General features: G+C 42.3%; 1 protein-coding gene across 1 annotated transcript; it reads left to right on the forward strand.

The window, feature by feature from the left end:
- The first annotated feature begins 1,888 nt into the window (after positions 1 to 1,888).
- Positions 1,889 to 17,037, forward strand: PLRG1 (pleiotropic regulator 1). Its single transcript, XM_084769765.1, has 15 exons — positions 1,889 to 2,043; positions 3,489 to 3,595; positions 5,213 to 5,355; positions 5,915 to 5,968; positions 6,351 to 6,441; positions 7,027 to 7,114; positions 9,989 to 10,090; positions 10,879 to 10,971; positions 12,257 to 12,406; positions 12,587 to 12,688; positions 13,436 to 13,538; positions 14,389 to 14,497; positions 15,364 to 15,503; positions 15,930 to 16,123; positions 16,852 to 17,037. The coding sequence occupies exons 1-15, from the start codon at positions 2,035 to 2,037 to the stop codon at positions 16,909 to 16,911; spliced, it is 1,545 nt and encodes a 514-aa protein (XP_084625891.1). The 5' UTR covers positions 1,889 to 2,034; the 3' UTR covers positions 16,912 to 17,037.
- Positions 17,038 to 22,131: the final 5,094 nt, after the last annotated feature.

Consider the following 22,131-nt stretch of genomic DNA (forward strand, 5'->3'; position numbering starts at 1 on the left):
GAAAGTAAGAAAAAACTTTTATTGTTGAGTGAGAACACAGATTGGTTAATAATGTCTTTCCTTAAAATCTGCATCATTGTTTTCACACATACAAATAGAGCATTCATATTTATACCCATAAATCATTTGTCATGCTTGCTGATAGAGGGAAAAAAAAAATCCTTTGCATGCTTATGAAGTGCCATAGTGACATCTACTGTCCAAGTTAGGTAGTTCAAAATGCCAGCGAGAGCAGGTTTTTGTTTTGGTTTTGGTTTTGGTTTGTAAAGACATGGCCACGTGCACCTTATTCTTTTGTTTGTTTTGTTTCTTGGTATTGTTTTGTTTTGTTTTGTGTGTAGTCCTGGCCCCGGATGGCCTGGAACTCAGTGATTAGCCTGCCTTTGCTTCCCCCATGCTGGGATAAAAGATGTATGCTGCCTCCTCAGGGACAGGCAGGGGTTCTTAACCAGCTGCAGATCCCGATCCCTTCAAAAACAAGAAAATAGGAGGAGGGAGGTCAAGACAAACAGAAAAACAAAAACAACAACAACAAGAAGAAAAAAAAAACCCAAAACCCAAGTTCCTATATGAAAACAAAGTCTGCCTGTGATATATGTGACTTATGGATCTCAGAACTGGATAATAGGCTCGCCTAAATTTTCTATTAATCTAAGTAGACAAATTTTCACATGGATGACATAGTGCAAGAGTTGGAAGAATTACAAAGCCTGGTGTGGTTTACTTCATTAGATTGCTGTTAGGAGCCTTGGTGCATAGGTTGGGTTCTGGATGAGTAAGTATCTAACAGGTTTAGTGAGCATTGTATTATGTATATTACCGTCGATATATAAAGGTATTTCTTATGTTTCCCTAGTGTTGTGATTTAAGATGTTCTTTTGTATAACTACTACTATCTCAAATTATGCTTTATAGTTATGGTACTTCCTTGCAAAGTGTACCACCATTAGCCACTTTTACAGAAAATAAGGTCCTAAGGGTAAACCCACATTTAAATTTAGAAATGGCTAGAGAGATGGCTCAGCCGTTAAGTTAAAGCTCACAATAAAGGCATGTGTGGTAGTCCACACCTTTATTCCCAGCGTTCAGGAGGCAGAGGCAAGTGGATCTCTGTAAATTCAAGGCCAACTTGGTCTATAAAGCAAGTCTAGGACAGCCAGGACTGTTTCACAGAGAAACCCTGTCTTGAAAGACTTTGAAAAAAAAATTTTTTTTTTAAGTTAAGGCTCAGCACCAAGTAGATTAGAAATAACTACTTTTGGGTTAAAAATGTGACCTTACTGTTTTTGTGAATTAAAAAATAACTTGAATGAGAGCACTGATTTACACTGCTGTATTTGTAATATATTTTCACCCTTCTCAAAGTATTTACAGTACTCTCTGAGGACGGGATCAGTAAACTCAATTACAGTTCAGAAAGATGCACAGTCAGTGAAAATGCCTTATTTTAGATGGCAAATACCAGCTACCTCAATTAATTTTACACAGAAAAACATTTGAAAACGACCGATCATAAACCACAGATTTTACTTGGGTAAAACACAAAACATGAGTACTTTAGCATCAGACCAAATAAATTTTAAAAACTTAAGGTCTCTATCGTTTCTGAAGAACTGCTTGCTTGGAATCTAAGTAAAGACCATTAAACTTCCGGAGCAGGAACCGCCCCTAAGCCGGGCTTTAAGGCTGGCGCGCTTCCTAAATTTCCGCTGGAGGCTCCGCCCTCAGCCAGGGAACTCCGCCCATCCCTGTTAAGACCCGCCCCTCTGCCTGGAGAGCCAGTCCAAACCCCGCCTCAGCTCCGCCCAGCGGCAGCCGCCTTCCGGCTCTCCGCTGTAGGCTCCGCCCAACTCTTCCTAAATCCCGCCCTCCACCGTCCTTTGCGCGGCGAGCAGCCAATACGCGTGCGCGGATTGCGTCACGTCCGGGGACAGGCCCCAATCTCCGGAAAGGGCTGCAGAATAGTGGCGGCGATTTCTGCGGCGGTCATTCGAGTTTCCTCACTGCTGAAGGGATAGACTAAACGGCGGCGACATGGTGGAGGTAAAGTAACGTTCGGGTGCCCAAGAGTCGTTTTGTCTATGGAGCTTTGCTTTGCCCACGGATGTGCAGGACGAAAGTTCTGTGAATCTGGGGGAAAGGAACTGTGTAGCCAGGACTGGTGGTCTCGGGATGTCGGGGCGGGAGGAAGGCCGATGACATCCATCCCGAACCCGAGGTTCTGTCGGCGGGAAGCCTGAGAGAACCTGGCAGTACGTGTGCTGTCCCTGGGAGTTGGCGCTGTCCTCGGAGGCGCGGTTTCTGATGCTCCCACCGTGGCTGGGATGCCGGTCCGAAGGCTGTTGGTCCACTTTCTCTTTATCAGTTCGACTGTTACTTCAGCGCTATCAGAGTAAAGCTTGTTTGTTTGTTTTTGCACACCCCAGACGTTTCTTAATTTCACCCTTTCCGTTCCAGATCCACAGCAGTCCTCCTAATCTAGCTCAGCATCTTTTGCCAGGATTGATGAATTAGCTTCCAGCTGTTCTAACTGCTTACGTTTAACGAGCCCCTTGAAGGAATGCAGTTTAGTGGTAGAACGTTTGCCTAGCATGCGCAAGGCTCTGTACTCAGTCCCCAGCACAACACACGTAAATAGAATGCGAATTGGTCTTGCATTTCCTGCTTAAAACTCCTTTCTTTCTTTTTTCTTTTTTCTTTCTTTCTTTTCTTTCTTTCTTTCTTTCTTTTTTTTTTTTTTTTTTTTGGTTTTTCGAGATAGGGTTTCTCTGTGTAGCCTTGGCGGTCCTAGACTCGATTTGTAGACCAGGCTGACCTTGAACTCACAGAGATCCGCATGCCTCGGCCTCCCTAATGCTGGGATTAAGGCTACCACTCCTGGTCTAAATCTCCTTTCTTATTTAGGTGGTGGCAGAGGTTTAAACCTCACTTCATGGTATATACTATAGCCCACACTCCTGCAGCATTCACAGCTGTGTTGCAGTTCTGGCATTATCTGAACACCTTTGCAAGTGACATTTACCTTAGCTTGCATTGTTCATGCCTCGGTTCTGTGTAAGGCAGTCTGCCTCTTTACTATCACCTGAGAGAAACCTTTCATGATTACACCTGGCAATTCTTTTTTTTTTTTTTTCCCCTCTGACTCATCCCATTGCCTGTTTTCTTAGACTCTTCCAAAATGTGGAATTATTTTGCTTATTTTTAATCTGTTATCTCTTGAGCACACTGCATACCAGATACAGTACAAACTCAGGAAATGATTGTTAAACAAATTACTATCCAAGGCATTATTCAGGTACTTTATCCAGAGCTCTGGCCAGATTGGAGCTTTCTCATCTTTGTTGCTGACTGCATAGTGTGTTATAGGTAATAAGGACTGTATATTCCTCTACATATTTTGCATGTAAAGTGCATAATGAATCTAATGTTCATTAGGGTGTATGGATCAGTCGTGATTAGATGTGTGATTCTGGTTGCTTTTTTCACAGGAGGTACAGAAGCATTCTGTACACACACTGGTGTTCAGGTCACTGAAGAGGACCCATGACATGTTTGTGGCTGATAATGGAAAACCTGTGCCTTTGGATGAAGAGAGGTAAATTTTGTTCCTTTTTAATTGCTAAAGTATCTACAGTTTTGTTATTGATGGAAGAGCACAGAGAGAAAGTGACTTTGAAAGGTCTTAAAAAGTAGTGCAGACAGACACCCACAGCATACTTGGGCAATAGCAAATGGCTTTCTATAAATTTAATTTCTACACTTTTAATATAAGTAGAGTTAGCTCGTTTTTCAATTGATTACCTTTTACAATAAAAATACCTTTAGCTTATCATAATTTATAAATACCCAGTGTGGGGGTTTGAAAGAGAACGGCCCCATAGGGTTATGTATTTCACTGTGTGGTCTCTAGTTGGTGGAACTGTTTTGGAAGGATTAGGAGGTGTGTTCTTGTTAGAGGACATGTGGCACTGGGATAGGCTGTGAGATTCCAAAAGCCCACACCATTCCCTGTTAGCTCCACCCCCACCCCACCCCCACCTTGTGCTTGTGAATCAGATTTAAGCTCTCAGCTACTGCTCCAGCACCATGCCATCTGCATGCTCCCTAACCCTCTTGAACCATGAGCTCCAAATCAAATACTTTCTTTTATATTACTTTCATTATGGTGTTCTGCCAGCAACGGGAAAGTAACCCAGTGATTAAGAGCATCCCTATTGGGTAATTTTATTTATAGTAATCATTTTGTACGTGCTTTCAGCTTCCTGCTCTCAGTCTTATTGAGCTGACATTGATTGTACTTGGCCAGTACCTCTACTCCCATCTTTGCTCCTTAGTATAATAAGAATTTGGAGTGGCATATTTTTGGTTCTCAGCAGCCCTAGTTTGGGATTGTGTTGTGTGCAGTGCCCTTCTTTGTCCTTTGCTTTTTCTTTATAATCTACTTAATTCCCCTAAATTGTATTTAATTTATAAGGTGGATTATCTTTTTAAGTAATATAAGTGCATTTCTCTTAAAATGCTGAACTAATTTAGTGCTTCACTGGGTCTGACTTTTTAGATAACTAGTAAATGTAAATACAAGTTCTATTGTATTCTTATATTCAGCCATTTAAAGGTGGTTTTTTGTTGTTGTTCTTGTTTTTGTTTGTTTTGGTGGTTTTGCTTGTTTGTTTGTTTTTTGTTTTTCAAGACATTTCTCTGTGTAACAGCTCTGGGTTTTTTTTGTTTTGTTTTTTTTTTTCCGAAACAGGGTTTCTCTGTGTAGCCTTGGCTGTCCTGGACTCACTTTGTAGACCAGGCTGGCCTCGAACTCACAGAGATCTGTGTGCCTCTGCCTCCCAAGTGCTGAGATTAAAGGCATATGCCACCACTACCCAGCTAAAGTGTTTTAAGAAGATATATTAGATTGTATATGTCTTTAATTCAGTTGGACCCTTGAGGTCTCATCAAAAAAGTTTTTGTGTTTATTGGGTTGCAAACTAAGGTCTTGTTTGGGTTTAATGAATATTGTATGATAGATTGTGAGGGAAAAGTAAAGTATTGTGTGGAAATAAATTTTGAAATTTTGTGTTTGTTAAAATATTATTTTGAAATTTACCCTGGATCAGTGAGATCAAGTAAAGTATTTGTTTATGTTGTTTTCTGGCTATCTGATTGCTGGATGTGTTTTCAGTATTGAAGGATGCATTTCATGTTTATGATTTTTAAATAGTCACAAGCGGAAAATGGCAATCAAGCTTCGCAATGAGTATGGTCCTGTGTTGCACATGCCTACTTCAAAAGAGAGCCTTAAGGAGAAGGGACCGCAGAACGCAGCCGACTCATTTCCTCACAAGCAGTATCCTGCCAACCAAGGTGAAGACTCAAGTGAATTTGTAAAATTCGAAAAACAGTCTCCTTAGTTCCTCCCTGGGAGGACTGATTACCTGTTGCTGTTAGAGGGAAGTTTTGACTTGCTCATCAGAGTATAACTAAGATTCTTACTTGATGACTTTTTACTAGAAAGCAGAATATGGTAGTCGGATTCTTAAGAAGTAGGCCAGGTTACGGTGGAGCCTACAGGGGAACATTGGCGGTTATTCCTAACCTGCGGGGAGACCATCTGTGGGGTCTCTAATTCAGAAAGATGAAATTATAATGAACAAAGAAAATCTAATATTCCATGCAGAACTCTGCTTTGAAGAACAGCTAGAGTAGGTTGTGAGTGAGTGGGAAAGCCTCCGTTGTCAGCACTGCTGGAGAGAACACATAGTCTTTGTGGATTTGTTAAGAGCTTACTGGCAAAACGAGCAATTCATTTCTGAGGCTTCCATTTAGTTGGAAAGGAAAACTCTAGCTAATATTAGTAATACGTTTTAAAAGATGGTACTTGAATAAAGAAAAATTCTCTGGCAATGAATTTTATTTCTTTTAGGACAAGATGTTGAGTATTTGGTGACAGGTACACATCCGTACCCTCCAGGACCTGGTAGGTGGCATTAAGGCTACACTAGTCTACACAGTTGTATTATCTGTTGGCTTAGACGTGTGTGTGTGCGCGCGCGCGCAGATTGGCATGAGGGAGGCCAGTCTGATGAGAGAAAAAAAGCCTTGTGTTTGTAGAACACGCAGGGGCATCGTGTGCTTCTTTTAGTGACTTGATTTACACTTGTAAGTATTCTTTAACACTTGCTCATGAACGTCTGTACTGTCTGAATCAATAGGAAGTTAACTTTATTGTCTTGGGTTGCTCTTAATACCAAGGCTGCTTGTGTTCAGCCAGATTTGAGCTGTGTAATAATGACTATTTATTATAAAATAAAAAATAAAAACAAAGACAAGCCGAACGTAATCAGGATTGTTATAAACAGGTGTTGCGTTGACTGCTGATACTAAGATCCAAAGAATGCCAAGTGAATCGGCTGCACAGTCCTTAGCTGTGGCATTACCCTCGCAGGCCAGGTATGACTATTATGCTTTAGTTACATAGTTGGTGTTGTTTGGTTTTTTTTTCAGCATTTGTGGGTTTTTTGTTTTTGTTTTTGCTTGTTAATGTGTGGATATGTGGACATCAGATATACTTACCCACCTTTAAAAAACGGTGCACATGCATGCATACAGCACAGTGCTCAGTTGGAAATGAAAAGACAGCTTTTGGGAACTGCTTCTCTTCCTACTGTAGGCTCAGGGATTGAATTCAAGTTTGTATAGCAAATGCCTTTACCCACGCTATAGCATTTCACAGCTCCCACCTTTTTTTAATTTAGGTCCTACTGGCCTGGAACTTTGCAAGTATATTAGGCTGGCAGGCAGCAAGCCTTGGGGATGTGTCTGTTTAGTCCCCAGTGCTGGGACCATAAGCACATGTCACTATGCTTTTTCTGTTTTTGAAACAAAGGTTCTGAATATTGAATGTTGGGCCTCATGCTTGCAAAAGCAAGCACTTTACCAAGTGAGCTGGCTCCCAGAATTCTTAAAAGAAAGTTTGTGCAGAATACATATTTAGGAAGGTGCTGAGTAACTATTTCATGATCTTTTATTCTGAAGAGTTGATTCAAATCGTACTGTGCCTGCTGGAAGTGAGTACCGACACCCAGGGGCTTCTGACCGTTCCCAGCCCACAGCAATGAATTCCGTAAGTCTCCTGGGTCAAGTAGCTGCAGATTGCTAGCCCTCAGACCATGATTTCTTCTTTTCCTTTATCTTAAAAGTCTTATATGGAACTGAAATCAATACTGTTATGGGATATGTTTATTAAAATAGCAGCCTGAGCTAGTCTAATTTTGATAGCCCTGAAAACATGGTTTTGGTAAATTGCTAATTTTTTTTTTTAAGAATCCAAAATCCTGTTACTTCTGTATCTGCTTCCCATATTATATATAGTAGGTTTTTTAAATGAAGATACTGTGATTTTAGGTTTTGCTTCTACTCACTCTGAAAAGAACAGGGACTGGGGCTGGGGTTCAAGTCAGTAAAGAGCATTTGGTGTGCAAACTTGTGGCTGTGTGCATCTGTAACAACAGCAATTAATGGGGTGGGGGCAGGCAAAGTAGGGGTGGCAGAAGGTCTCTGGAGCTCACTGGCTAGCCATCTTAGCCTAAAAGGGAAACACTTAGCTTCAGAGTCAATGAGAGCGCCTTTCAGTGGGGCGTGGCCAAGAGTGACGATAGAGGAGAACGCCTGATGCTGCTGGCCTTCGCGTGCACACACCTGCCGCGGGATGCACAGGCACATACAAAATAATTTTAAGGAAACCATCTTTACAGTACTCTGGTGTTTTTCATTTTGAGCAGTTTCCCTAGGTTCCTATATTGCTGTTATTCCTGCCAGTGAATCAGTTTATTTTCTTTAACCTCCTTTTCCTCACTTCAGTTACTGGGAAAATGCTGCATCCAACACACACACACACACACACACACACACACACACTCGCTCACATGTACACTACATAGAATGTTATCAGACCCTTGCGAGGTGGTTTTTTGTTATTGTAGACGTGGGCTGGTGATGGGGTTGATGTGTGGTTGCAGTTGAGTGCTACTGGTTTGGTGATGTTGATGTTCTGTGAGGCCCCTTGAAATGAGAACTGGCTGTACTTGCACGGCAATAGAGCTTATTTGCCAGGCCCCACACCACATTTTAGAGCAGGCCTCTGTTTAGGGTTCATGTAGCCCAGGCTAGCCTTGAACTTTGTGTATCTAAGCTAACCTTGAACTCCTGATCCTGCTGCTTCCACCACCTGAGTGCTTGAATGGCGGGCTGGAGATACCCAGATCTTCATGCATGCTAGGCAGGCAGTCTGCAACTAGGCTGCATGCTCTGGCTCAGTCTCGTAAGTTTCAGTATAGTTTTGGGTTAATGGAATGATGCTAATGGTAGGTTCTTTAGGTTGAACATTATTTATTTAAAGTGCTTGGACTATAAGTGTTTCAGATTAGATTTTAGATTTTGGGGGGGGCTTGGAATATTGACATACATGCTTTAAAATTAGTTACATATGTTCTTTGACTTTTCATACATGTATGAAGATGCATTCTGGTTACTCTCACCTTCCACTTTTCAGTCTTCCTCCTTTTCTACAACTCCCTTTTCCCATGTCTTTTCTTATTTGTTAGTGGCCCACTGGGCTAACCAGACTCTGTGTAGACCACAAGTTTAGAACTAACCATTTGAGCTTGGTGGGCTCAGCAGTGGGTACACACCTGGAAACAGTGACCCCTTCTTCCCCAAATCTCAGCAGTCAGTAGTTTTGCAGGTGGGGGTAGGCCTCATGCACCCCTCCTCATCCACCCTGTATTGTTGATGGGGTTGGTCTTGTGCAGGCCCCGGGCAGGTTCCTGCAGCTGCTGTGAGTTCAAGGTTGTAGTTACTATGTGAGGCTCAAAAAATGGCATCTCTCAGCCCTTCATCCTTCCTACTTCCTTTTCTGCAGTGTTCACTGAGCCTTAGAGAAGATGATATAAATGTCTAGTTTAGTACTGAGCACTTAGCGGTTTCTTATTCTCAGTAGATAGAGCAGCTATGAATCTCTGCGTTTATGACTGTGACCTCCAAAGAGAAATTTCTGCCATTAAGGCCAAGAGTGCATTTGTCTATGGGTATAAAGATAGATATTTAGAAGACTTCCTAGCCATATGTTTTGTTTTAAGTACCATGTATGGGTCCCTTCCTATGGAGCAGGCCTCAGATCCGAGCAGAGCGCAGTTGATTGCCCCTTAGCAGTAATACCACTGCTGTACAATGGGTACTTCTTCTTGCCTAACTAGTTGGTGTTGAAATTGATAGGCATCAAAGCTAGGTAGGACCATCGCTGCCTTTTCTCCTCTGAGAGCCTGTGCAGCACCTTCCACCTCTGTAAAATCTGGCGAGTCGGGAGAGTTTCCGTTTCCATCCCAGCTCGCTTTCTCTGTATCTTCCAGCCCAGGTGTGTGGTGTTTTCAGCAATAGGGTCTTAATATCTAGTTCTGGTGAGCAGTATATTAGTGTGTGTGTGTGTGTGTGTGTGTGTGTGTGTATGTGTGTGTATTTTCTAGTGTGCACTCGATCTAAATAAAATCTAGATTAGGTTTGGATGTTGGAGCATTTGGAAGTTTTAATTTTCAGGTTAAGGATGCTTAGCTTGTTATTAGCTAGTATATATTTTTTAAATAATGTTTAATTCTATAAGAAGATGAAGAGATAAAAGGATGTTACTCAGTTTTTTGCCTGAAGTTGGTCAGCTAGTGGTTGTCTGAGTTGGGCTTTGAACTCCACAGCTATACCTGCTCAGAGTACAGTACTCTGTCTGCCTTAGGTGTTTTTGCTTCCTTTTTGAATATACAGAACATACAGAGTTCTGACAAAGCTTTACTTTTACTTTTAAGTTAAAAGGTATTTTAGCTGTCTTCCTCTTCAGTTAATGAAAAAACAATCCTTTCACAAATCCTCTTCCAATTTGTATTTTTGAGTTAGTGGCTTGAACCCTTCAGTGTGGCAGCTGTGATAGATGTGTAATCTGTCCCATATGTAGATGATTATGGAGGCCGGCAACACCAAGAACTCTGCATTAATGGCTAAAAAAGCCCCTACGATGCCCAAACCCCAGTGGCACCCACCGTGGAAACTCTACAGGGTAAGTGCACCTGTGTTTCCTCTGACTCAGGGAGTAAAATGCTTCCCATCAGTTAGGAGTGGGGTGGGAACCCAGGAGTCACCTGAGGAGAGTGGGTTCAGCACAGTGCTGGGGTGTCAGGAGGCTTTCCAACTGCTGCGTAGAGTCTTCTTAAATAACATACAGGGTAAAGTATTGGGGGAGGTATACATGTGCAGAGCAAGAAATTAAAGTGTTTTCTGGGACACTGAAGGAGAAGGTTTCTTAGTTGTTTCTTTGCAGTGACCCTTCCTGCTGTAATTAATTACATAATAAAATGGAATTTGTAATATGTAAAATGTAATAAAATGCATCTACACTTTCTGTGTAGAGCTAATGAAATGTTAATAGATACAGATTTGAATAGCCCCTGCCATGGTCATGACATCACCCGTGTGCTCTTTTAGTCATGCGCTCTTCCACTCCTGGCTGCAGCTTTTCATACTTGCAGCTTTTTAAAATCTATGTCATGAAATTCAAAGTGTATAGTAAGTGTTTCTGGAGAGTAGTGTCCTTCACTCAATGCTTTTGAAGTAAACTGCAATCTTCTCTGTTTAGTTAGTAGTATTCCGTTGTGTAGATGTACCTCACTTTCAGTATTCATTCACCCATTGATAGTAAGTTACTGTTTCTTACTCTAAAATATAATTGTCGCTTTTATAGAACTACAATTTGAAGATAATGCCGTTCAAATATGTGTTGTGCCTAAACTTGAATGTGTTTTAAATAATGCATGGGTAAGTTTACTCCCCTCATCTTTTGTTACACAGGTCATCAGTGGGCATCTTGGCTGGGTTCGGTGTATCGCTGTAGAACCTGAAAATGAGTGGTTCGTCACTGGATCTGCTGACAGAACTATAAAGGTAGTAAGAAGGACAGTGGGTTTGTTTCCTAAGTTACTTCCTAGGAAACAATTGGTGTCATCCTACATTGCTGTATGCAGCAAAATTTACTGTCAAAACTAGTAACGATGCCTGTTTGCAAAGTGGCATGCAACTTTGTTTTGTAAACATGTTAACTGCCTACTGTTAACGCCACCTAACTGTTAACTGAAGGAAGTTGTCATTCTGTTATCACAGACTGAAGGCATAACTCTCTGTAGTGAAAAGTACCATAAGAGAGCTAGGCTGGTACACAGTCCTACGGCTGTTGGACCTTCAGGTGGACTCATTTTAGGATGTCTGTGGTGACGTGCCAGTGTATCTACTGCAAGCCCTTTGCTGTGTATTCAGGTGCATATCATTTAAAGGCCAGTTTTTAAATGTTCTTTTTTGTGCATCACTGGGAATCAAACCCGGTGCTTTACACTTGCCAGGCATAGCTGGACTGGAACTTGCTGTATAGACCAGGCTAGTTGTAAATTCACAGAATCTACCTGCGTCTGGCATGATGGGATCAAGGGCAGTGTGCAGCTCTATGCCTCGCAAAAATCCTTACGGTTTTATTTTTGAATCTTGTTTTTTTTGACATAGCATTGTCTTGAAGACCTATTATAAAAATGTCAGTGTTTTAAATGAGTAGCACCTGCAGATATTTCTGTAACTTGTCTTCTTATTGTTCAACATTAAAAGCTTTAGTTTGATGATTTTTCTCATGCTAGCCTGCATTTGTTTTACACAGACTGCTTTTTGTGTATTGTACTTTGGTAGACTCGCATCACTACAAGTGTTAGGCCAAATATCTTTGAGCTGGTACATAAAGTGCACATTTCACTCCAAAGTTAGTAGCGGATGCTTGTCGTGCTGATCATGTAGCTCTTTAGAAAGTGCATGGACGTGACCACTAGAAACAGGTAGATGTCTGCTTTTAAGTAGACATGCAGGAATATAGTGAGAGTGGGCGTTTTCATCATTGGTTCTTTTCTGGGCTCCCCTGCTGTGTACTTTGGTCTCTCTAATGCTCTGCTGTTGGTATTTTTGCCATCAGTGAATCTTTTATGTTTTGCAAACATTGACCTTGCCACCTTCTGCAAATCCTTTCCCAGTTTGAATTGCCTTTTTTTTTTTTCCTGCTTTTATTTGGAGAAGAAGCATTTGAAAGAGTCTTAGTTTTCTCCTGTGTATGTATTTAATGCTATATCAGTGTTCTAAATTTGTGTGTATGGGGGGTTGGTGACCAGCATAAAGCAGAAGAATTATTTGATTTCAGATTTGGGATTTGGCTAGTGGCAAATTGAAGCTGTCATTGACCGGCCACATCAGTACAGTGCGTGGTGTGATCGTGAGCACGAGGAGCCCTTATTTGTTCTCTTGTGGAGAAGACAAACAAGTCAAGTGCTGGGATCTTGAATATAACAAGGTAAGCTTGGAGCCAAGGAGCTCACACACCCTGAGCCCCTGCCTGTTGCTTGTCTGTACTTCACTGTGGTGACTGAATCCAGGGCCTTTCATGCGGGCCAGCTCTCTGCCTTGCAGCTCTGTCCCCAGGCCCCACTGTTGGTCTTTTTAAGAAATGGTAACTTTTCTGCTTTGTCTGTAGGTTATACGGCACTATCATGGCCATCTAAGTGCAGTATATGGTCTGGATTTGCATCCAACCATTGATGTCCTGGTGACCTGTAGTCGAGACTCCACTGCTCGGGTACGTGAGATGCAGCTGTGTGTCTCTCTTAGGTACCTTGAATCTTCTCATGTGCAGACATGATATTAGTGTGTTTTGTTTTTTCATAAGGGACAACAGATTCTTAACTCATCAATAGCCTAGTCTCTCTTGGGATTTGTGACTTCTGTGTTTGCTGTCACTCTTCAGTTCTGTGTTTACTGTATGTTGATAGTGTCCTCCTTCATATTGACATAATGATAGCTTCATGTTCTTGGCCAGTGGGGAGTGACCCTGTTGGGGGTAGAGCATCCCTTTCACAGGGGCTGCCTAAGACCGTTGGAAAGCACAGATAGCTACATTAGGATTCATAGCAGTAGCAAAATTACAGTTAGGATGTAACAACGAAAATAAAGTTACGATTGAGGGAGCTCTATTAAAGGGTCACGGCATTAGGGGGAACTGTATTAAAGGGTCACGGCATTAGGGGGAACTGTATTAAAGGGTCACAGCAGTAGGGAGGTTGAGCAGCACTGCTCTAGGCTATCACAGTGGCTGTCATTGGCTCTTTCATTCTCCGGTCACATTATGGGACTAAGCTGATAGATCATTAGCCTGATTTTAATCTTTCTCTTCCTTGACCACTGTCTTTCCCCATAGCACATGGATCATTGTCTTGCATTTTAACATTTTCTTCATTATGTGCAGACACATTGGTTTGGCAAACTTAGAGCTTTGAGATACGAATACCTGTTCTTTTTCATAGTGTGTTGATTGCGTGTTTTACAGATCTGGGATGTGAGAACTAAAGCCAGTGTACACACTTTGTCTGGACACACAAATGCAGTTGCTACCGTGAGGTGCCAGGCTGCAGAGCCACAGATTATTACTGGTATGGTCTGCTTCTCACCCAACTGTCTGCTCGGACGCCATCCTGAGCTTCCGACCCCTGCCTTGTAATGTGGTCTAGTTTCTTATTCATGGCATTTGAAGTTTAGGATTGCAAGATGTTTTCTGGGTAGTTTTTCTTTTTTATCTTGTGCTTTTTATGTATCATAGAATGTGTTAGGCATTGTAAAATTTGTCTAAAAACTGCTACCATATACAGTGAGGTGTCATTCTCCAGTGTCGTGACTCTAGGGCGTTGAAGTTAGAAAACACCTGCTGCCTCCAGTACCTTCAGAACTGGAGCGACTCTGCCTGGAGTGACAGTGGAACTTTACTGTGACTGGGAAGGGATTATTTCACTTGGATTGTCTTTTAACTGGAAATATTAAGATTAAAAAAAAAATTCAGTTTTTTCCTTCCCTGCCATTTAAGATAAAATCACATATTTGTTTTATTTGCGGTCTATATTTTTGATAGCTGATCAGATATTTTTATTATTGTTTAATTTTTTGATTTGTGTATTTTGCCCGCATATATGTACATATATCTGTACTTGGTACCCACTGGGGTCAGTAGGAAATGTCAGGTTACCTGGAACAGGAGATACAGGCTGGGACCAAACCTAGGTCTTCAAGAAGAGAAGGCAGGGTCCTTAACCACCGTGACACTTCTCTAGTGCCTCTATCAGGCAAAAAGTTACGAAGAATTAAGTGTAAAGCTACAGTTTTAGAACCTTGAGGAGATTATGCGCAGCGGTAGGACTTTCCTCTAGTGTATAGCTGGGTACAGAGAAGTACTTTGTGCTGTAACTTGTGCTGTGTCCAGGTCTCCATGTGTGTGTCTTTTCATTACAGGAAGTCACGACACCACAATACGATTATGGGACCTGGTGGCTGGAAAGACAAGAGTGACATTGACAAATCATAAGAAATCAGTCAGGGCTGTGGTCCTCCACCCACGACAGTAAGTGCATTTTGCTGATCAGCTTTTCTTCATGTCTTAGTGCAGCTCCAACTCTAGCATACCTGCAGCCTGTGCTGCTTATGACACCTGCGGCCTGTGCTGCTTATGACACCTGCGGCCTGTGCTGCTGTGGACAGGCTTCCACTCATTGCCCAGCTGTTGCTGTTTTGTCTCATGCTCTTATAGAATAGGAGAAAGGCCCTCTACAGAGTGACAGATAAGGCTAAATAATGGTTAAAACCGCATGCCCAAAGGAGGTAGGTAACAGTGGCTGGGTATTTTCAGGACACATGGTATCTGAACTACCTGTATCTGTCATAGATTGTGCTATGTATGCACAGAATAGTTTGACTCTTAAAGAAGAAGTTAATGTGCAGGAGGGAAAATGGAAGGAGGGCCATTAGCGTTGTAGTCATGGTTCCCAGAGACGTCAAGGCACGTTGCTGTCAGGTCAGGTCACTCCTGTCACCCCCCCCACACACACACACACACACACTGCTCCCTCTCCTTCACTTTTGTGTCCTGTTTTTCATTTCTTTCATTCCATTTCTCTTTCTCTTGCCCTTCTTCTCTTTCCTTCTCTCCCTTTCTCCAAGATTTTTGTGCCCAATGTGTGTATATTTGTTGTGCTAATTCACTGTAGCACACTGAAGAAATGCGAACATTACTCTGGGATTAAAATGGGTTTCAGCAGTTGGAGAGGCTGGTGGGACTTGGCATGAAGAGAGCGATGATTCTGTGCCGTGATGAGCAGGAGCATTTTACTGAGACTGTCTGGACTAGTGAGCACATAGGGATTTTTCAAAGCTTTGAGTTTCTTTGATGCAACACACTTTCCAATTAATTCTTGTCAATCTTTGTTCCAGTTACACATTTGCATCTGGATCTCCAGATAACATAAAGCAGTGGAAATTCCCTGATGGAGGCTTCATTCAAAACCTCTCCGGTCATAATGCAATTATTAACACACTGGCAGTCAATGCTCATGGAGTCCTTGTATCTGGAGGTAATGCGAGGCTTTCATGGTGTGTTGAGTTTGCCCTTCTGTTGAGTGAGTGAGTTAGTCCTATGGCATCCACCATGTTAGCTGCACTCACCTGACTAGGGCGTATGTGCCTGGTTATAACGTGTCATCTTGCTCATTGATAATCCATGCAGCATGTTGCAGAGTTTCATCCTTTTTGAGTTCCCATGTGAGAGAGGTAGGGATCTATGCTAGCAACTGCCCCGTGTTTGGTTGGATTCCTAATGTTATAGTGCCTTTAAGGCCTATAATTCTGAATTAAACACAAATGAAAGCAGACAAACCATATTAGGGAATTTGAGTGAGCATGTGTGTTCTGTGCCTTTGTGTTACTGATGTGGCATTTAGCTCATGGGCCGTCTGAGCTGTTGAAGGGGGTAGAACTGTAACCACATCTTTCCTTTCCAGCTGACAATGGCACTATGCACCTTTGGGACTGGAGAACTGGCTACAATTTTCAGCGAGTTCATGCAGCTGTACAACCTGGGTCTTTAGACAGTGAATCAGGAATATTTGCCTGTGCTTTTGACCAGTCAGAAAGTCGGTTACTAACAGCTGAAGCTGATAAAACCATTAAAGTTTACAGAGAAGATGAGACTGCGGTAAGTTCTTAGTGCCCCCCCACATCCCCCCCATTCCTGTTTTAATTTAATTTTTTAAACTTTTTTTTTTTTAGTTTAATTTTATGTTTTATATTTAGAGACAAGGTTTCATGTTGTATCTCTGGCTGGCCTGGAATTTACTTTGTAGCTCAAGTTGACCTTAAACTTGAAGCAGTCTTCCTGCCTCAGCCTCCCAAATGCTAGGGATATAGGCATGAGCCACCACACCCAGCTTTCACATGCATTTTAAAGTAGAAGAACTGCATGGCAATTGAGCACGGCCTTCTTACTTGATGACTAGAAAGAAAAGGGCTCATTACAGTACTGAGGGATTCGACATCTGGACAGTGATCTGCTCCACTCAGTGTGCTTTCTTTGCTGCTGATGGCCCCAGCCTTATGTTACTTTGTAAATCCAGCTCTTACTCAGATGGCTAGTGGGAAATTGATACCTTAATTAATACCACAGTCTACTGTGGAAGTGAAATCCAGAAGTTGCTGTAATACCTAAATGAAACTCTTGACTTTAGGTGAAAACTCCAAACTTAATGTTAAATAGATCCATTTATCCTCTATTAGACTTGGATAATCCAGGAGTTTGCTGCTGATGGTAAAAATTTTCAAGATCCACTGAACATGTTCTGCCAAGTCATGTGATTTAGCAGAGACAAGGCCTTTTTGTTGAAAGGAAACAAACTCATAACACTTTGTTTACTGTTCTGATTTTAGACAGAAGAAACTCACCCAGTCAGCTGGAAACCAGAAATTATCAAGAGAAAGAGATTTTAGTGTCTTAATGGCTGTCTTTCAGCTCATAGCTTGATGTTGATGAGGATGTCCAGTCATTTGTGGAAGCGCACTTGCAGAAATCATTGCTGCTTTGTATTTTCAATAAACTGCTCCCTATGTCCCTCACCTGTGTTGTATTTCTAAAATAGATACTTTATAGTTTTAGAAGTTAAATGTAAATACAGAAAGAAATCCTAACACATACTGTTTGGACAGGGTTTTGTTTTTGTGGTAGTGGTTTGGGTTTTGTTTGTGCGTGCGTGCGTGCGTGTGTGTGTGTGTGTGTGTGCGCGTGCATGTGTGTGTGTGTAGGTGTTTTTTACATGTACATTTGTGTACAGCCTGGTTCCTATGAAGGCCGGAGAAGGTGTCAGATCCCTGGAATTGGAGTTACAGATGAGCTGCCATGTGGGTGATGGGGATGGAACATAGGTCCTCTAGAAGAGCAGCCAGTGCCCTTAACCACTGAGCCATTTCTGAAACCCCTGTTTTGATAGTTTGTTAGAAAATCCTCTTTTTAAAAAAATGTACAAAACCAATTGCCTTGTTACAATAGGATGTTTTGAGAGGAACACAATCTCTTTTTCAAACAGTCCTTTAAAAACTTAGCACAGTGACTAACAATTTGGGATTAAAAGATTTGAGCTCTTGCAGGACACAGTGGTGCATGCTTTTAATCCCAGTGCTAATGAAGCAGAAGCTGGTGGTTCTCTTAGTCTGAGATAGCCTGGTTTATGTAGTGAGTTCCAGGTTAGCCTGGGCTACACCGACTCTGTTGGGGATGGAGAGGGGAATTGAACTCTTAAACTGACTTATTTTAAAAACAGGGTTGTGTGTTCTGTCAAGTTCTTCACTGTGCTCTGATCCAGAAGGGATAGAAGCATGTTTTCTATGAAACTTGCAGTCTTAGCTTGCTGTAAAAATGTTGTAACTAGGGCCTGGAGAAATGGCTCCGAGATTAAGTGCACTGGTTGCTCTTCCAAAAGTCCTGAGTTAATTCCCAGCAACCACAATGATGGCTCAAAACCATCTAAATTGAGATTTGGTGTCCTCTTCTGTCATGCAGGCAAAACATTGTGTACATGATAAATAAATCTTTAAAAAATAAATAAAAATGCTGTAGCCAGGTCTGGTTCTGGAGGGGACCCAAAGGCACAACTTCATAATTTTTGGGAGGCTTGCAGACATCATCTGATAAGCATTTGAGCAGGCTTCTTCTATTTGGTTAGGTTGGATGCTTTGCCATGGGGCAGATCAAATGCGGGCCTCACAGGAGCTGTTTTCCAGGTTGTTTGCTGCAGTAGTAAGGCACTGCTAAAGAAATGGGGAGGATGACTTAGGATACGAGCCGTTGGAACCTGTGGCAAAGACTGCAGTCTTAGGAGGATTTTCTAGAAAAGGACTCAAGTCTCTTGTGCCTATGTCTCTTGGTAACTGAATTTTAGATCGTACGCCTTTGGATCTCAGCTCCGCCTCAGTCAAAACTTCAAGCTTTACCTTTAGCGGGGAAATGAGTGCAAGTTAAGCTGTACCGAGTCTGAGCGACTTCAATTTCTGCATGCTGTAGTTGGGATGTGATCCTTACAGCCTTTCAAAGTACAGTTTTCCGTGGCTGATTGGAGCTATTTGAATCCTTTGTCCTATTACATTTCTAGGGAACTGCTTCCTAGGAATAATGTGACACGCAGAGTCAGCAATTGCATTGTGTGCATTTGCTCATTAATCCTTAAAACTAACCCAAATGTCGTGGCCATACAAGATAGTTTATTTAGTGGATTGACATTTCAACATTTCCCAGTATTTTCTGAAAGGAAACACTAGATTATTAGGGCAAGGTTACCAAATCATGCTCATGTAAAACTGTACAAACATCTTTGTAAACTAATGGATACTCAAAATTAATAAAGTCACATCAAATTGGTAACTGGCTTTGTGAAATGAGGCAGGGGAACTGTCTGCTTCGTCAATTTCTACTGTTTCCAAGTTCTTTGTATTTCATAAACCAACACTAGGAAGAGAATCAGCATGCTGGAGAGACTTAATGTCTCTTAACAGAAGAAAGAAAAATAGGTGCTATCTAGAAACTGTCTTAGGATTTTTAAGCTGTGATGAAACAGTATGGCCAAAAGCAAGTTGAGGAGCATAGAGTTTAGGTTTGGCTTACCTTCCATATCACCCACCGTTAATCACTGAAGGAAGTCAGAGCAGGGACCTGCAGGCAGGAGCTGATGGAGCAGAGGCCATGGAGGAGTGCTGCTTACTGACTCACTCAGCCTGTTTGCTTATAGAACTCAGGACCACCAGCCCAGGGATGGCACCATCCACAATAGGCTGGGCCCCCCTCTTTTAACTATTAGTTTAAAAAAATACTCCACAACCAGATTTTACACGAAGGTATTTTCTCAGAAGAGGTTCCTTCCTTTCAGATAACTTTTGTTTGTGCCAAATTGACGTAAATCTAGCCTGCACAGTCCGCAAAGGCCATTTGTATGAGGAGACTGGTGAGTCCCTGCCATCCTCCCTAGTCAAGTTTCATCTAGTATGTTGAGGCCAGAGATCAACTGAAGGAGCATTTTTCAAACAGTGTGCCTTAGCGATGCAGAGATGGCTTAGCGGTTAAAAGTGTGCCTTGTGCTACCCTGTATCATGTGCAAAAGTTTTCACAAACAATTGTCTGTTATATATGAACTTGAAACTTAAAAAGGTTCAGAAAAGGGCTACCACAAGCTGCAAGGCAGAGTAGGGGTAACTGACAAAATGCTGGCACTTGATTAGGTCTTCCACATAAAATACAAATTATCCCACTTAATAGCTTTTTTTGTTTTGTTTATCTTTGAAGACCGGGTTTCTTTGTGTAGCCCAGGCTGTCTGGAACTCACTCTGTAGAACATCCTGGCCTCAAACTCCTCCTGCCTCTGCCTCCCAAGTGCTAGGATTAAAGGTGTGGCCACCACTGTCCACATGTTTAATAACTTTGTATAGTTCAACTTTTTGCACAAAACACTGTAAAATACATTCAGTATTGTAAAATTAAATTGTAATGGGATTTATGATAGTTCATCTTGATTGTCAACTTGATTGGCTCTATAGACAATGGCTCTGCATAGAGCTGTGGGGGTATCTCCTAAAAGGGTTAGCAGAAGTAAGTGGGGGACACCTTCTTGGGGTGGCCCAGATCTAAAGAGGTCTAGGAAGAGCAGTGCAATTTTCTGCCTACCCATCTCTAACTCACTGCTGGTGAGTGCATCCACCCTGTCGTTGTTTGTGCTGCTGCTGCTTTCCTTTGCTGACATGGAGACTCAAATCCCTTGGCTTTCCAGTGGAGACTGAGGATCAATGGCTCTTCAGGGATCCTCCAGGCTTTCAACACCAACCTGGGGCCCTGAGTTATCCAATCTCATGGACCGAGACTTTTCAACATACAAATAGATGTTCCTGGACCTCCTCCCCCCCCCCCCCAGTTCCTATTGTGTAAGTCAATCTAGTAAATCTCCTTTGTGATAAGTGTTCACTTCATTGGCTGTTTCTCTAGCAAACCATCATGGATATAGAGATTTGGCAATTTACTTGATTAATATTAACTGTACTTTGAATAGGAACTGCTACTAGGGTTCACCTCTGAAAAGAAAAGGGAAAGGCTTATTTACAGGAGAGGAAGGAAGAAACACACACACACACACACACACACACACACACACACACACACACACACACACACCCTAACAGGAAGCCAGGGTCCTGGGAAGAGTCTGACTTCTGTTGAATTCCCAATCATCTGGCACATCACAGAGTATAAAAGGGTAGGTTTAGGGCAGACAAAAGCTAAATAGCCAGCATTCTTTCATGTAGAAGTAGAGCCTAAAATTATTCTGGATTGACTTAGACCATCTATTTCGGCATTCACATGTTGAGTGCTTCTTTTAGGGCAGGCAAACACTGAACAAAATTAGCACCAGTAACACCCGATGTGATGTGTCATAAAAACAAAAATTGAGTCCCAGATCAACGACCTACCCAGGTTGCCATGGGAGTGAGGAAGGTCACAGGGTTTCCTGGCCTACTAAGCTCAGCTCAGTGAAAGAGGAGGAGAGGAGACAGAAAGACATTCCTAGAGGGTGAGAAGATGCAGTGAGTCTGAGAATAGCCAGGGCTGCTGCTAAATAAAACACATGGGTGGCCAAGTGTGGTGGTGCACGCCTTTAATCCCAGCACTCGGGAGGCAGAGGCAGGCGGATCGCTGTGAGTTCGAGGCCAGCCTGGTCTACAAAGCGAGTCCAGGACAGCCAAGGCTACACAGAGAAGCCCTGTCTCGAAATAAAAAAACAAACAACAACAAAAAAACCCCAAGCAAATGAAGAAGAAGGAAGAAGAAGGAGGAGGAGGAGGAGGAGGAGGAGGAGGAGGAGGAGGAAGAAGAAGAAGAAGAAGAAGAAGAAGAAGAAGAAGAAGAAGAAGAAGAAGAAGAAGAAGAAGAAGAAGAAGAAGAAGAAGAAGAAAGAAAGAAAACAGAAAACATGGGGTATGGGCATGGGCTGCATAAAAAGTTAGGCTGGCAGATGGCACCCTGTTGGACAAGGCTCTTGTGTACTGAACTAGGGGTTTGGGTCTTCTTTTTTATTTTATTTTATTTTATTTTGAATAAGATTTGAGCAAGTAAAAGTCTGGCTGGAGTCACGGAAACAAAGTAGAAAATTAGGCATCCGCAGATATATACCTGAGGCCAACTTAAAGGATGAGATATCTCAGAAGTAGGCTTGGCTTTCTATGTCCGCAGTTCCATAATCATATATCCATCCAACCAGAGATTAAAAACTGCATATGTACCAAGTGTGTCCACTCTTTCTTCTTGCCCCCCCTCCCTAAATAATATAACAACTGCTTGGGTAGCGTTTTACAAGACATTAGGCATTGTAAGTCGTGCAGAGATAGATCAAAGTGCATGGAATGGTGTCCAGGGGTTCTAAGCAAACACTGTCCTGTTTTACACCAGAAGCTCAGCTATCCTAGAACCTCAGCAGAGTTGGACCAGGAGGCAGCTCCACAGTAGGACAGAGGTGGCAGGCAGTGTAGAGCAGAGGGTCTCAGCCTTGTAACATTCCCAAGCCATTGCAGGCCCATCGCAGATTTACCACTGGCAACCTTCAGCTTCAGGGCCAAACCCTGTTGGCCAACATTCCTTCCTTTTTTTAGTCCTCTCATCAGGAGCCTCCACCCACCCAC

Source organism: Acomys minous, assembly GCF_964271855.1.
Source record: "Acomys minous genome assembly, chromosome: 19".
Taxonomy (NCBI): Eukaryota; Metazoa; Chordata; class Mammalia; order Rodentia; family Muridae; genus Acomys; species Acomys minous.